Source organism: Mobula hypostoma, chromosome 17 (assembly GCF_963921235.1).
Source record: "Mobula hypostoma chromosome 17, sMobHyp1.1, whole genome shotgun sequence".
Taxonomy (NCBI): domain Eukaryota; kingdom Metazoa; phylum Chordata; class Chondrichthyes; order Myliobatiformes; family Myliobatidae; genus Mobula; species Mobula hypostoma.
In genome coordinates this window covers 7619333-7635364 of record NC_086113.1, presented here as the reverse complement: position 1 = coordinate 7635364, position 16032 = coordinate 7619333, and the positions used below count along the sequence as shown (strand labels likewise).

The window sequence follows — 16032 nt, the reverse complement described above, 5'->3', positions numbered from 1 at the left end:
AATTCCAAATCCCAACTCTCAGGTAGATACTGCAATCAAATTAATGAAAGAAATTAACTGCCAGGAGAAAGCAGATCTTTTATTCAATTTAATTAGTTTACATGTTTTCAATTATTGTTTAAGTGGTGTTTACTTTTTAATTTTCAATTGGTTAAGGTAATGTTTTAATTCTCTCAGCATTATGCTCTTTTTTTTAAACAGTTGCTGAGTGGTTTTGAATGTTATGAAGCACAACGATAATTTTGTCAGCTGGTAGGCCTCAGGGCAAGACCTCACCTACTGCCCGAGCCATTGTGAGAGTGCAGCTGGTCGCTTTCACCAGCCAGGCAGCCCTTAGGCTGCACTCTGCCACATCAATGCGCTGGAAACCCAGCGCCATGAAGAAAACTGCATTTGGGCCATGCAGGGAGACAGAGAGTGGCCCAAGGACACATTGGCTGGAGACGTCAAAGCAGCAGAAAAGTGAGATTGACTGATCACTGCTGGTGGATGTCAGAATGAAATTAACATCAGGAAAGGAAATGGAACTGGTTTATTACTGTCTCATACACTGAGACACAGTGAAAGGCTTGTTCTGCTACACACACACAAAATGCTAGAGGAACTCAGCAGGTCTGTTCGGGCCGAGACCCTTTTTCAGGGGGAGATAACAAAATAAAAAGGTGGAGGGAGGAGGAGGAGGATAGCTAGAAGGTGATAGGTGAAGCCAGATGAGTAGGACAGATAAAGGGCCGGAGGGGAAGGAACCTGATAGGAGAAGAGAGGAAAGGAAAGGAGGAGGGGACTCAAGGTGTGGTGATAGGCAGCTGAGAAGAGGGAAGAGGCCAGAGTGGGGAATTGCCTTGCCTACTGTTCATTCCAATCAAATCATTTACCAGCACTGAAGTGAATCAAGTTAAAACAAGGTAACACAGAGTAAAGTCTTACACTTACAGAGGAACTGCAGGGCAGATGAAAAATAAGATGCAACATCATAACAAGGTAGATTGTGAGGTCAAGAGTCCATCCTATTGTACTAGGGAACCATTCAACAGTGGGGTAGAAGCTGTTCTTGAACTTGGTACATGTGTTTTCAGGCTTTTCAGACTCCATCTCTGCCTGATGGAGGCCAACTGAATGACGCAGAGTTTGTTAAATCTTTGAGGGCAGTTTTCCTCAATTTGGGCACTGTTATTTGTCGCAGGCCACAGAATCTGAGCCAACATTACTGAGTCGTAGGGAATGGGTAATAGTGCATTCATGTCTGTTCAAGGTTGCTTCATGACAATAATTATGGTCTGCCTCTCTGAACCACTGACATCCACAAGACAACACTGTTCAACAATATTCAAAATGCAGTTCCTTGAACCCTTAACCGCATCTTCTCACAGCATTTTCCCACGCAATGGAGCTAAAGAGCACAGAAACAGGCCCTTCGGCCCATCTAGTCTATGCCAAACTATTATTCTACCTCGTCCCATTGACCTGCACCTAAACTATAGCCCTCCTTACCCCTCCCATCCATGGAGTCATAGAGCATTACAACACAGAAACAGGCTGAAAAATAACAAATTCAATACTAGGTCCTTCACCTCTCCTACTTTCACCATCCTCCCGTTGAGGCAAGAACCCACTTGTATTTCTTTCCATCTCGAATACATATCATGGTCTCCTCTACACTGGAAATGCTGAATACAAATCACGTGTCTACTCAAAAGGAAAACAGTCATTGTTCAGTCTGCAGGCGTGACCATGAACTCACTGTCATTTTAATTGTCCCTCCCACTCTGGTTTATCTGTTCCAGTGAAGTCCAATGCAAGCTTGAAGGAATATCAAATCATTTTTCCATTCAGGCATGAGACTCAAAATTGAATTCAGCTGTTTTGGAAAACTGGCCAGTTCTGATGAAAGACTAACAACTGTAACGTGAACACAGTCTTTGTTAATGTTAACTGTAATGTTAATGTTCACAGATGCTGCCTAATCTGTGGGTATTGGTAGATTTTTAACGTAAGATTCATTCTCTTTTTCTATTTATTTATTTATAGACATGGTGTGGCGACATTTGACGGCAGCTCTCAACATACCCTTAGACTGCGTTGGTTGTTGACGCAAACAACGTGCTTCACTGTATGTTTCCAAATACCTGTGACAAATAAAGCTAATCTCTTTTTTTTTTGCAGAAATCAGCGGCAAAGTATCCACATCAGGGCAATTGATGAGTACCAGGGATCTCAACAACCAATATTTAAACTGTTTCTGCTCAATTCGAAGCAAACTGGATTTTCCAAATGAACTGGGAATGCTGGGAGGGGTGGTGTGATGGAGATTTTCTTTGTGTATTAGGGACACTGAACTAATGAATTGTCATATCCGGCACATTGAGAAAATCTTCCCCCCGGCAAGTTAAAGCACATTATAAGGTAGTCTATTTGTCATGTGTCCACATCTTGGTGGTTACTTAAGGCTGCCAAAGCAGGATGGAGGGGTAGTGGGGATAAGCTCCCTCGACCTATTAAATACTCCCAATGGCATGTGTCTCAAATAGCCTCTGACAACCAAGTCCAGCTCCTGGCCTTCACATGTGCTTAGCTACTAAGCCTAGCAGAATTGTTTCTACTGACAGGAGAGGGGGCAAAGGCGGGTTACTAGTGCCTTAAAACCAGTCGATCAATCAAGATGGGGCCCATCAGCCGTGATTGGCTGCTCATCTCAGAGGAGGAAAACTATGATCGCAAAACTCCGCTGCTTGGCGGCTATATCCACTCGTGGGGCAGGCTTCGGGAATAAACACAGAGGAAGAACCTGGAGCTGGTGTCGCTAAGGCAATCTTACAATGAGTTCAATGCTGACTGGTAACTCCTACGACGCCCCTGGCGCCAAACTGTATCGACCGCTGCCGTTCCTTTGGTTTCATCAACTGCGTGGCGGGAGCAGCTACATGGGCAACAGTTTGCTTTCTATATTGTACTGCACCGGTCCACATATCAACTCCGACATAGACAGCAAGAATGCAACATCTGTGCTTGACCGCGGCAAAAGGAGGGCCATTGGGTAAAAGTATAAACTCCTTTCCGTACAATAATAATTAGAGGGATGCTTCAGAACAAGAGAAGAGGAAGTACGATTTGTTTTATTTCTGCCATTTTATTTTCAGCTGCACAGTGGTTAAACCTACCTGAACAAAACTAACTGAGTGGATGGCAGAAGAATGAGGGGAAATAGACCAAAGGTTTTGCATCATGAGGGTATTAGTGAAACCTCCATAATTACATTGATCTGACAGCAGTGGTGTAACCTGTAACCAGTCATCTGTTTCAATGAGGAAGGTTCCTCCACATTCCTGGAATCTGCAGGGAAGTGTCTTTCTTTAGAGGAATGTTGGAATTGAACTTCTTTTACGAGGACTTCTCTCACAATGCTGTGCCGAAGGACTCCTTTTCTGCATGTTTGCGCTTTGCCGGTCGTTAGTACATCCGAGTGAGAATCAGGTTTATTATCACTGATACATGTCGGGACATTTATTGCTTGCGGCAGCAGGACAGTACAATATATTAAGAAAATACGATAAGATACAATAAAAACTAAGTGCTACAGAAAGAGAGCAGAAAGTGAGGGAGTGTTCCATAAGCACAAGAGATTTTGCAGATGCTGGAAATCCGGAGCAACACACAAACACAAAATTCTGGAGAAGCTCAGCAGCTCATGCGTCTCTATGGAAAGGAATAAAGAGTCGACGTTTCAGGCAGCGTCCCTTCATAAGCCCTGATGAAGGTCTCAACCCAAAACTTTGACATTTTATTCCTTTCCGCAGATGCTGCCTGACCTGCTGAGATCCTCCTCAAATTCATTAGTTCATGATCCATTCAGAAAACTGATAGTGGAGGGGAAGAAGCTGTTTCTAACAAAATTGTGAGATAGTGTCAAAAGCTCTCATAAAGCTTTAAAACATTCTCAGCACTTCTTAGACTTCATATTCAATTGACTTTTCTTATACTCACTGTTGAGGTCGAGTTCAAAATTAAATGTCAGGTATATTATAAACTGTAACCTGGTGCCTTAATATCCTGAATAAGAAGGCCCAGCAGTGCCTCCAATTGCTAAGAAGATTGAGGCAAGCAAGGTTATCATCCCCATCTTAACTGTGTTTTACAGGAGCACCATTGAGAGCATCCTGACAAGTTGCATCTCCATCTAGTATGGGAGCAGTTGAGCATCAGACCAGAAGTCCCCACAAAGAACTGTAAGAACAGCTGAGAGGATCATAGGGGTCTCCCTACCATCCACTGGGTGCATTTATCAGGAATGCTGTATACGCAGGGCCCTTAGTATTATTAGAGATCCCACCCATCCATCCAGCATCCTCTTTGACTTTCTGCCATCAGGCAGGAGACTACGATGCATAAAAACAAGAACGGTCAGTATGGGAAACAAGTTTCTTCCCCCAGGCCATTAGGTTTCTGAACTCTCGGGCACATTTTACTCAAAGTGTCACTGATTAATCTGTTCCGTACCTTACAATATTTAATATTAATGCATTTTAGTTTGTTATTTATGTGTGATTCATCTGTAGATTTTATCCTTACCTTCATACAATGTTATTGTGTGTTATGTGTGTCATGTACGCCAGTGTGCTTTACAGCCTGGTTCAGAGAAACGTTTCATTTTTATATTACATTATATGGTTATATTCATTATATACGTGTATGTAGTTAAATGACAATAAACTTGACTTGGCTTGACTTGAACTCAACAATATTCCATTCATTAAATAAACAGCAGCAGTAGAAGATAATGGATTATCCAAATCCTAGATCATCATTTGCATTAAATCTCTATGATGAACAATGACTCCCAATCCATCGCTAAACTTTGCCCCATAGATCTGTTGTTGTACACTTAGTACCCACTTTATCAGGCACACCTGTACACCTGCTCATTAATGCAGTTATCTAATGAGCCAATGAGGAGGCAGCAACTCAATGCATAAAAGCATGCAGGCATGGTCAAGAGGTTCAGTTGCTGTTCAGAACAAGCATCAGAATGGGGATAAAATGTGATCCAAGTGACTTTGACCATGGCATCCCATTGGTGCCAGTGGAAGTGACCAAAAAAAACTATTTACTTTGAAATTACAGAGGAGGTGAAAGAATGAGGAGTGGAGAAGAAGCAAGAGGAGAGAAGAGCAAGGGGGAGGGGGGAGGGAGGGAATAAAGGAAAGAGTGCGGTGGGAATGAGAAAGGGCATGTCAAAGGGGAGGAGTGAACAAAAGGAATAAAGAAGGTGTGAAGTGCAGTGTAGAGCTATGGAGGACAGAGTGTGGAATGCAAGGATGGGGAACTTATTCTTGCCTAAGCCAAGAAGAAAGCAGGTGTGAGCAGAGGGTTTGAAAATAGAAAAGATCTAATTGAGGGTAACACATACAAAATGCTGGTCAGGCAGCACGGAGGGGAGAGGAGTTAACAGTCTACGTTTCAGGGTCACAAAATTCTATGATTTTATTTCAGGTTTCTGAACTTTTTTTATTAAAAAGAACAACCTTTGTTTTGTGGTCATGATTTATGTATGAAGCTATAACTCAAAGGCTTCATTTCTATGTTCTTAGTATTCAGAGAAGCCTCCTTAGAGAATCAGGTTTCTCTTAGATATATTTTGAATCATTCAGGGATGGTAATGATAAAATAAAATGCCTTGGAAGATCTATGATGTGAACACAACTCGTGTGAGTTAATGGATGCATGGACACTACATATTGTTTAGATGAGGTGCCTTGACCACAAGGATTATCTATCAGTTTTGAAAACAATCTGATTAACCAAGTTTTATAATGGATGGACACTCTGCTCTGTGGCGAAGATTAACATCTATACACTAATATTCTCAGTATACAGTTAAGTACTGCAAAGTGAACGTAGTCACCATAGGCTACAGAAACACACTGCACAAAGTTGGTTTGCCACAAAAACAGTGGAGGTGTGAACATTATAGAACTACATTTCATCCAATCTCGACTAGTCGCCAATATGTACAAACGTTACCCAATGATAGGTTTACCAAGCATCAGCATGAAATGAAGCAGCGTTCTATGCCAATATTTTCAACTTTATCCTGCATTCACCACTGTAACCTCAGCCACGACCGGCTCTGCAAACTTCTGGATTAATTCCAAAGTTCAGCACTCCATCTAATTAAAAGCTTATTTGACGGCAAGACCCAAAGATCTATGGCTCCAATGTGGAGTCCAAGTCATTGGGTATGTTTAAAGCAGAGGTTGATAAGTTCTTGATTAGTAAGGGTGTCAAAGGTTATGGGGAGAAGGCAGGAGAATGGGGTTGAGGGGGATAATAAACCAGTCATGATGGAATGGAAAAGACCCTTGATTGGCTGGTCTAATTCTGCTCCTATGTCTTACGGTCTTATAATATTATCCCAAAAACAACATCCTCACCATTTTATTTTACTTCGAACATTATCATAAAAAGCACTGAAAAAAACTTATTAGCCTGTCACTTGGCTGGATACATTCCTGAAACTTTGATTAATGATACATTTTTACTTCCAACTCCACTCCATATTAATTGTCTTCATTTCTGGGAAAAATTCCAGATCAAGCAATTTTTCACCAACTTTTCCTATTTACAATTGTAATCTGAAGGCCATCCCACTAACCAACAAGGTAGGTTCCTAAACGACAGCGTCAAGTTTGGGATTCTAAACAGACCTTCTGGATTATCATGTCTCACTCTAGTTAACATCAAAAATAATCTAGGTTCATCTTGGTCAGTCCTGCTTGTTATGAGTCCAAAGGCTGTTGTTATGGAGTTAGTTACCTTAACTAATTGACTGTTGTAAATCTTGCAGCAAATATACTGTCAGCAAGAAAGAGTACACATGTATAAATTCCTTCACATCTTAAGACTGTTCACACTCACTAGCTTTCTGAATGTAGATTAAAACGTGAAATTAAAATAAGATTTGCATCTTTCTTTTCTTAGCAAACCCAAGTCAAACACAAATATATAGATCACATTTTGGCCATTCCATTGCACCTTTTTTTATAAACAGGAGCTTGAGAGAATAAAACTTCCTTTTATTTCTACTTTATCATCAATTTTACTACGTATATTAATACACTAATTGTATTTTCTAATATCTAACCTTCGGTTTGAGAAGTTCTGAGTGAGTGACCTTCCAAAGTTGACAGTGGTTTGAATCTGGAAATATCAGTACAGGAAGTAATGAGCTGAGATTTTATGGGTGATATTCAGAACATAGCTTGAGAGCATCTCTATGCCTTGTCCAGCCCTGGCTTCAATCCAAGCTGCAGATGGCTAGAGAAGGCAGTTTGAAATTTGTGCTTGCTTGATGAATTGCTCCCTCCATCTGACCCGAGTTCTACACACAGCACTAAACACAATCTGAATAATACAAGGTAGCACAGCCCTGTCAGGTTGGCTGCTGTTTGGAATCCCTGCATCAAGACCCTTCTGTGAGACCAGATGGTAGAGAAGGGGATTCAGAAAATGTGATAACAAGTAATCAGACTGAGAAATGAGCAGACAATAGGGAGTCTCCAGTGATTTTATGCTTTGAAAAGGCTTAGGTTGTCAAACCCAATCATATCTAGCAGTGATATGCTGACATATTTTGTCAGACAGGGTGACCAGGCAACAAGTGCTTTCTTTCAAATTTTAAATACATACAGCCTTGATTCACTAACTTCTCAATGTCAGACTCTAGCTTCCCTGGGCAATGCAAGTCATTGAGTAATAGAACACTACAGCACAGAAGCAGGCTCTTCGACCCATCTAGCCCATGCTGAACTATTTAAATACACCTGGACCCATGTGCACCTGGAGCATAACCTTCTTATCCGTGTACCTATTCAAATTTCTCTTAGGTGCTGAAATTGAAAACGCATCCCCCACTTCCACAGGTAGCTCTTTCCACACTCTCACCACCCTCTAAGTGTGGAGAAATTCCCCATGATGTTCCCCTTAAATATTTCATCTTTCACCCTAAACTGTGACCTCTTGTTGTAGTCTCAGTCAACCACAGCGGAATAAGTGGCACTAATGTCTTACTTTATTCTACCATTCCCTATAATTCGGGTCCTGAGGTCCTTGTAAATATTCTCTGCACTCTTTCAATCTTATTGATATCTTTCTTGTAGGTAGGTAACTATAACTGCATCCAACCTCAGTGAAAGAAGCCTGATTGCATTTATCCTTTCTATACCCCTTGTAAAGGTTTCAAACTTTGGAAATCTGGAGGAAAAGAGCACAGTGCTGTGATTCATCCTGGGAATAGTGATGGATTGCTTTCACACCAGAGGCCAATGAACTTGTAGACGTTACCAAAGGTTGTTAGTATGGGTTTAACACTTTCAAGAACACAGGCTTAAAGACCAGATCGTATTCAATTGAAATGCAAAATATTGCTGTTACAGAGTACATTCAACAGTATACTTGGATATGGTAACATTATAGATGTTTGGCTCCTTTGTTGAAGATATATCTTTCTGACATGCTCAGCATTTCTATCAGCATTCCTGCTTTTAATCTCACCTCAAAATACAAGTGCCTGCAAACTTGAGATCAAAGTAAATTTATTATTAAAATATGTATGTTTCACCATATAGTACTCTGAAATTCATATTCTTGCAGGCATTCACAGTAGAACAAAGAAATACAATAGAATCAATGAAAAACTACAAAGACTGACAAGCAACCAAGGTGCTAAAGAAGACAAACTGTGTAATTATGATAAAAACAAAAAAAAGTGACGTTATTTTTTTCTTAAAAGTTCTGTATATTTTCTCAATCAAGTAATCCACTCAATTCTCTTTTCGAATCTTGCAAATTGAGGCTTTCAATAAACAAAAATAAAATGAGGTCTAAAGTCTGTGCAACTTGGGGTATTTTTCCCCAAATTCACCACTGGCCTCGGGCACACCCTCATCTTCTGCAATTCCAAGAATATAGTGCAACACACTTTTTAAATATAAATTGACTTTGAAACACACAAAATTTATGAAAACAGGCACCACAATTGCAATCCTATAACTTTTCAGTCTGCGTTTAGGTTCTCCAAAACAATACTCAGGAGAGTACACAGGAAGCAGTATACAGCTCCACAAGAATGTGTTGGAATATTTCCGTTAAAGGCCAAATCAAGAGCCGGGAGCCATGTCCGCTTTAGGATGTTGGGTTTATTGTGGAATTAGTTCGCACATTGACATATTTTAGTAATATAATAAAGTGAGAGGATTGTGAATTTGGCTTCATTACAGGATATCTATAAACAAGACGCCATTAACAAATGTCACAAGGTTGCAAGGCACAATAGCCTAATTCTTTCTAGAATAATGTGTGCAAGTTGAAAAATATGAAAACAGCCCCTCTGCTTAGCAGGAATGAGCATGGTTCCAAGAAGAAACATGACTGTCTCCTTAAGATTCCCATCAGTTCAGACCACAGTGTTTTGAATTTGGTTCACATTGCAAAATGGCTGAATCCAAATGCCCTCTTTGCAAATACAGATATTATTGAATGGATATTACTAATGGCAGGTAAATTGTATAAATTTCAGCACGCCAATGTCAGAATACATCACCGGAGATTAAATCACAATGCAGCACATACTTGGTGGGGATTTAAATTCTGTTTTGAATCACTAAGTATCATTGGCTTTGCCACAGTATACCAGGGTGAATCACACAACTGGAACAGGAAAAGTCCAGACCTACAGTGTGTAAAGCCACAGTTCATTGGAAATGGGGAGGAGGAATCCTCTTTCAGTTCAGCAATAACAAAATTACCTGTAATACATAAGCAAACTTCAAACTGTGTACAATAAACAGCACACAGGCCACAGTGAGGAGTGATAGGTCCTGCATGTAGATACATACTTTGTGGGTTCAATTAATAACATCTTACAGACTGCCCAAGTCATTTAAAATCAGGGGTTCATGTTCAAGTTGCTTCTATAGTTCACAACAGTAAAATAAAATTCTTGACAATGATCATTTCATGGAATCATAGTTTTAGATTCACACAGGCAATGGGACACTGCTAAAGCAGTTACAGAAATAAGCGATTGATAGGCATTTTCTAATGTGCACCTTTAACACACGTGAAACGATATACTCAATGTTCTTCATTATAAATTATTATCGAGCTCTGCAAACCGGCTTGCTTACAATTCAAACCATACCGTCTAAACTGTGCTGCACTACAGCTCTCTCAGGTTTTTAGCTTGTCAGTAGCATTCAATCAAAAGGAGCCGAAGAACAACGTTATGTATTTACCAACACTGACCGAAGTAGCGTACAAAAGGAAGATTTGATCGAGGCCTAACAAATGTCCAGAAGAAATGGGGTAGTTGTCCACAATATTTAAAAACGTAATAACTTGGAATTCAGCCATCAGCAGGTTGATTGAAATTTGCGATGTACCTATTAGGGTCTTCGCCATAACAATAGGAGAAATAATGGCAAAGTCTATTTTTTGTTGTTGCTAATTAAGTAGTATTTTTTTTTAAGTCAGAAGAAGTCTCCCAATCCCCATGAAGATGGCCGGGTAGGTCGCCTCTCAAATGCAGACTATTGCAACGAAACGAGGACCTCCGCTGGTATTATTAAAATGGCCCAGGAGCTGATGACTAGCTCTCCAGTTAATAAAAGCCAGATGTTTTCCTTCTTCGCTGTTAACATGCGTTCTTGGTTACTTTGTGGACTCTAATGCGTGTTTTCTATCTCCTCTGCTCTCAGATATTGATATTAAAAAAAAAGAGGTAAACGGGAGTAGAACTCAGAAAGGCGATTGAAACGGTTCACGTTTAACAGCTATATATATTTTTTTTAATCCCTGTTTTAAATACAGGACTGCAGACACTAACAGTCAGCACCAACCCAAAGCAGCCAACAGGGTGTAGACTGAGCACTCGCGGAGATCACATTCTCTGGAAATCGACCTTGAAGGGGGGGGGGTGGAAATCCTTGTAAAATGCTGTATAATAGAGAAGGGGGGGGGGAACCAGCTGGATTGTACAGTGAGCAAAGCCAGACCGACTTTCCAAAAGCGGTATGTAATATGCACTGCCTAAAAGAGTTGCCACTGGCAACAGGGAAGTAAATGCATTAAAATTATAAACCAAATCAAAGTGTCACCAGCTGCGGTCAAATTTGTAGCAGAGGGAAAGAAAAGCAAAGCGCGTAGGCCTTCTCGGCAGTTCAACTAACAGGTAAATGACATGTCACCCGGAGAATCAACTGTACTTCAATAAAGAGCAGAGCAAATTTATAAAATTAGATCTCTCTAGCTTTCATAAAAAGGGCCATTAAAAGGTTTCAGTTAGCTTCATTTAAAAAGTGCTAATCCTATAAACAGGCAATCTATAATAACAGAGCTTTCTCTTTCAAGTACCTATTTCGTCTAATAGTTTGCCTGCAGGACACTCTGTTCAGGAGAGGGGAAAAACGGAACATAATTCACGGTCCTCTGTAGTTGGCTTGGCATTCATCATTCAATAAGTACATAAATATATATGTACAAACAGAGCAAAAGAGAGACACATACAGACGCAGGCAGACTGTTTGCATACGGTACCTTTGTGTGGAGATAATGAGGGTAATAATAGGTGTACTGAGGGTACATTGGCTGCTGTTCCAAGCGTTTGCCCATGAAGATGGAATCTTTATCTCCGATGCAGGGAACTCGCTGACAGCGTGTAGTGCCCCAGGCCCTTCTTCCTCTTAAACCACTATTCCTGACAGTGTCAGTGACTGATGAGGCTTTCGGGACTCCTCTGCCTTCTGCTGTTTGCCAGTTTAAATACAGCTGAAAGGTTTTTTTTTCTCCTTTGGATCCGGGAGTTCTGCCGGTGCTTGTCCTTCCTCTATTTAAAAAAAAAGGTATACAATCCTCGCTATTTGATCAAAGTGTGAATGCCAAAAATGTCAGTTGATACTGCCCTCAGCAACTCCAATTACTTTGAAAGATGAGGAAGATAAGAGAGCGGGCTGAAAATCACTGCAGTCCCGGCTTCCTCCTAAACCTTCCGTGCTTCCACCAGCTTTCCAGCCTTGTTGCTGATATCTCCTTCACGGAGTGACATGGTGTTTAGGGCTTGTCTTGTCTTTCATTCAACCCCCACCCCCCTCCACCCCTCCTCCTCCTCCTCCTCCTCCTCCTCCTCCTTCTCCTTCTCGCTGGTGGGTGGGACTTCGGCAGCCTCTCCCTCGAGAGACAGACGCAGTCCAGAAGGCTGCAGTGTTTCCTCCAAGAAATAGCCTGCATTCAGACTGATGCAGGCAGGAGTCCAATTCATTCTGCCATCTCACTTGAATGCTAAGTACTTTTACAATAAGGCCAATCATAACTAAAATAATGAAGTACTAAATCCGACGGCCCTCGCAAAAAGTTTCACCTTTTGTGGATGAAAAAGACCTCCGGCCAATTACAGGGTCGGCAAAATGGTGTTACTTTGAATTAAGTTGTGTTTAAAAATGAAGTTTCCTGCGCTTCTCGTGACTTTTCCAGCTTTATTCTGTTTCACCAGGAAAATGGTGAAAATGTGAAAACAAAGCGCAGACGGGCCACATATTGAGTGAAGGCGGTGATCTGAACACTGGAGAACTTACCTTTTAAAAAGTTGAGGAGAAATCTGATGTTTCCGATTTACAGTCGATACTGCTGAATTTAAAACAACACACTCAAAATGCTGAGGATCTCAGCAGGTCAGGCAGCATCCATGGAGAGGAATAAACAGTGGCCATAGTATTGCTGAACTGTAGTGATGCAGGGTTTGCCGATTGGGTCAGGAACTGAATGCTTGAAGGGAACGAACTTCTTGAAACTGGAGGTCTGAGACTTCAGGTCAAGATGAAGAATCTCGGACCTAAACGTCGACTGCTCATTCCCCTCCATGGATGCTGCCTGACCTGCTGAGTTCCTCCAGCACAACGCGTGTGTTGCTCTGGATTTCCAGCATTTGCAGAATCTCCTTTGATTCTGATTTACTGAATTTTAAATGTATGTTGTGGCAATTTAATTAAAACAGAGCACATGTATGGCTGGGTAAAAAGTGATTATTTTTACTGTCATGCAATAGGTAGAATTTGAGCTTAAAGGGGAATGTGAATCCCATCAAAAGGAATTGTCACTGGGTCATCTGAATGTAACATGCACGATCTGAAAACTTGCAATTTTCTCAATATTTCTTTAAAAAGTGTATAATGAAACCACAAAACATTTGATGTGTGTTGATTTAAATCATTTTGCAGCATCAGGCTGAAAAAAAACAACAAAAAAAAGAGTTGTCTAAATAGTAGATATCCAGCAACAGTTATGTCGGAATTGTTATTGTCCTTCAACTCTCAGACTCCTGAACCAGTGTGGATAACTTCACTCATCTCAACACTGAACTGATTCCACAACCTACAGACTCACTTTCAAGGATTCTACAACTCATGTTCTCAGTATTATTTATTTACTTACTTTTTTATTATAATTATTTGGTTTTTTTGTATTTGCACAATTTCCCTTCTTTTGCACATTGTTTTTTGTCAGTCTTTGTGTATAGTTTTTCACTGATTCTATTTTATTTCTTCATTCTACTCTGAATGCTTACAAGAAAATTAATCCCAGGGTGATGTATTTGAACTTTGGTAATAAATTTACTCTGAACTTTGAAAAACCCAAAACATAACTCTTTTTCTATTTCTGCCTGATCTGCATGATTCCAGCTTTTTCTGTTTATATTTCAGATTTCCAGCATCTGCAGATTTTTTAAAATTTTAATGATCAGTCTTATTGGGTTCTGTTCCATAATTTTGAAAATGGAATAAACATTTGGGGGAAAAATGCAAGGAATTTGAAAGCAAATTTAGATTAACTATCTGAGTATTAAAGGCCAGTACCCATCAAAACAGGTTGCAAAACAATTGTCTGTAACAAGGATCAAGAAAGTAAACAACAGGAATTCTGCAGATGCTGGAAATTCAAGCAACATACATCAAAGTTGCTGGTGAACGCAGCAGGCCAGGCAGCATCTATAGGAAGAGGCGCAGTCGACGTTTCAGGCCGAGACCCTTCGTGACGAAGGGTCTCGGCCTGAAACGTCGACTGCGCCTCTTCCTATAGATGCTGTCTGGCCTGCTGCGTTCACCAGCAACTTTGATGTATGAATCAAGAAAGTAAATCTGATTTCCCAAATTGCTCCATCTAAAATGTTTTGTGAATATAATTTAAACACTGGATTACAACATGCAGATAGTTGTCAACAAACCAAGTTCTAGTTCAAGTTGAAATTTATTGTCATTTAACAATATACATGTATACAGCAAAGCAAAATATTGTTCCTCTGTAGCCAAGATGGAAAACACACACAAGTGTATAATCACAGCACATATAGTTATGACCCAGCACATACAGTCACAAATTAAAATTTGCACAAGTCCCTGAATGGTATGGCCTGGAGATTGTCAAGTTGACATACAGTGTGAGGTGCACGTTTGTGTCAGTCAATATAATGTTACTTGCACTTTTACAAAAAAAGGTATAAACATGTGAAACGACTGCAATAAAAAATGAATAGTGACCAGTGAAGGATGAGAGGGTGTTTGTGAGTGGGGGAGTATGGGGTGGGGTGGGGGGGTTGGAGGTGGCAGAGCTTTCAGACAGGGTGCACATGTGTGCTGGGTGGCAGCAAACAGTTTGCTAAGACATCTGAACACTCCGTGAAACAGCCCTTCCCCAGCGAAAGCCCACATACAAATGGACGTGTATGAAGCCTCCCCTGTGCAGATGTTGTCATTACTTCTCTAGATTCCACTCCTTGGTACTGACATGGCAGTTCTAACATCTTAAATCTAAGATGATGATCACTAGTCTGGTGCCAGGTAAGTTTTAGACTTTCCTGATTGCATAAGTCAAAGTTGAGTTTATTGTCATTTGCACAAGATAGATAGATAGATGGATATAAAGATAGCAACACACACAAAATGCTGGTGGAACGCAGCAGGCCAGGCAGTATCTATAGGAAGAAGTACAGTCGACGTGCCGGGTTGAGACCCTCCGTCAGGACTGATGGAAAAAAGAGACGGTAAGAGATTTGAAAGTGGGAGGGGGGGGAGACCCAAAATGATAGGAGAAGACAGGAGGGGGAGGGATGAAGCCAAAATCTGGGAAGTTGATTGGCAAAAGGGATACAAGGCTGGAGAAGGGGGAGTATCATGGGACGGAAGGCCTTGGAAGAAAGAAAGGGGGAGGGGAGCACCAGAGGAAGATGGAGAACAGGCAAGGAGTTATTGTGAGAGGGACAGAGAGAGAATAAAAATAATCCAGGTGGGGGATGGAGGTATATAGGGACTGGACATCCATGGTGAAAATAAAGATGATGGGGGCCAGGGAACTTGAAATTATTGAAAAAATCCAGAGCCTGAGAAGTGTCACGAACATAGGTGGGAAGGGATTGAACAAGGGGGGATAACACAATGTCGAGGTATGCAGAAATGGTTCGGTGGGGCAGGAGCAAGCTGAATCAATGGGTCTACCTGGACAGGCAGGTTTGTGGATCTTGGGTAGGAGGTAGAAACGGGAACCAACCTCATAGTTCCCACACCCCGCACTTCCCGTTTCTACCTCCTACCCAAGATCCACAAACCTGCCTGTCCAGGTAGAACCATTGTTTCAGCTTGCTCTTGCCCCACCGAACTAATTTCTGCATACCTCGACATTGTTTTATCCCCCCTTGTTCAATCCCTTCCCACCTATGTTTGTGACACTTCTCACGCTCTGGAGTTTTTCAATAATTTCAAGTTCCCTGGCCCCCATCGTCTTATTTTCACCATGGATGTCCAGTCCCTATATACCTCCATCCCCCACCAGGAAGGTCTCAAAGCTCTCCATTTCTTTTTGGATTCCAGACCCAACCAGTTCCCCTCTACCACCACTCTCCTCCGTCTAGCGGAATTAGTCCTTACTCTTAATAATTTCTCCTTTGGCTCCTCCCACTTCCCCCAAACTAAAGGTGTAGCCATGGGCACCCGT

At 41.2% G+C, this 16032-nt stretch overlaps 1 protein-coding gene across 12 annotated transcripts in view; it reads right to left on the bottom strand.

Moving 5' to 3' along the window:
- Positions 1–16032, bottom strand: part of LOC134357816 (RNA-binding motif, single-stranded-interacting protein 3) — a 1318209-nt gene that overhangs the window by 680914 nt on the left and 621263 nt on the right. For 2 of the 12 annotated variants that reach the window (XM_063069507.1, XM_063069508.1), the window contains exon 1: positions 11590–12079. The exons of 9 other annotated variants lie outside the window; for them this stretch is intronic. In XM_063069507.1, the coding sequence (XP_062925577.1) occupies positions 11590–11664 (75 nt within the window). In that variant the 5' untranslated portion in view covers positions 11665–12079. Of the gene's footprint in view, positions 1–10299; positions 10918–11589; positions 12080–16032 lie in introns of those variants that run through there. One more of the 12 variants, XM_063069504.1, reaches the window with a different exon arrangement.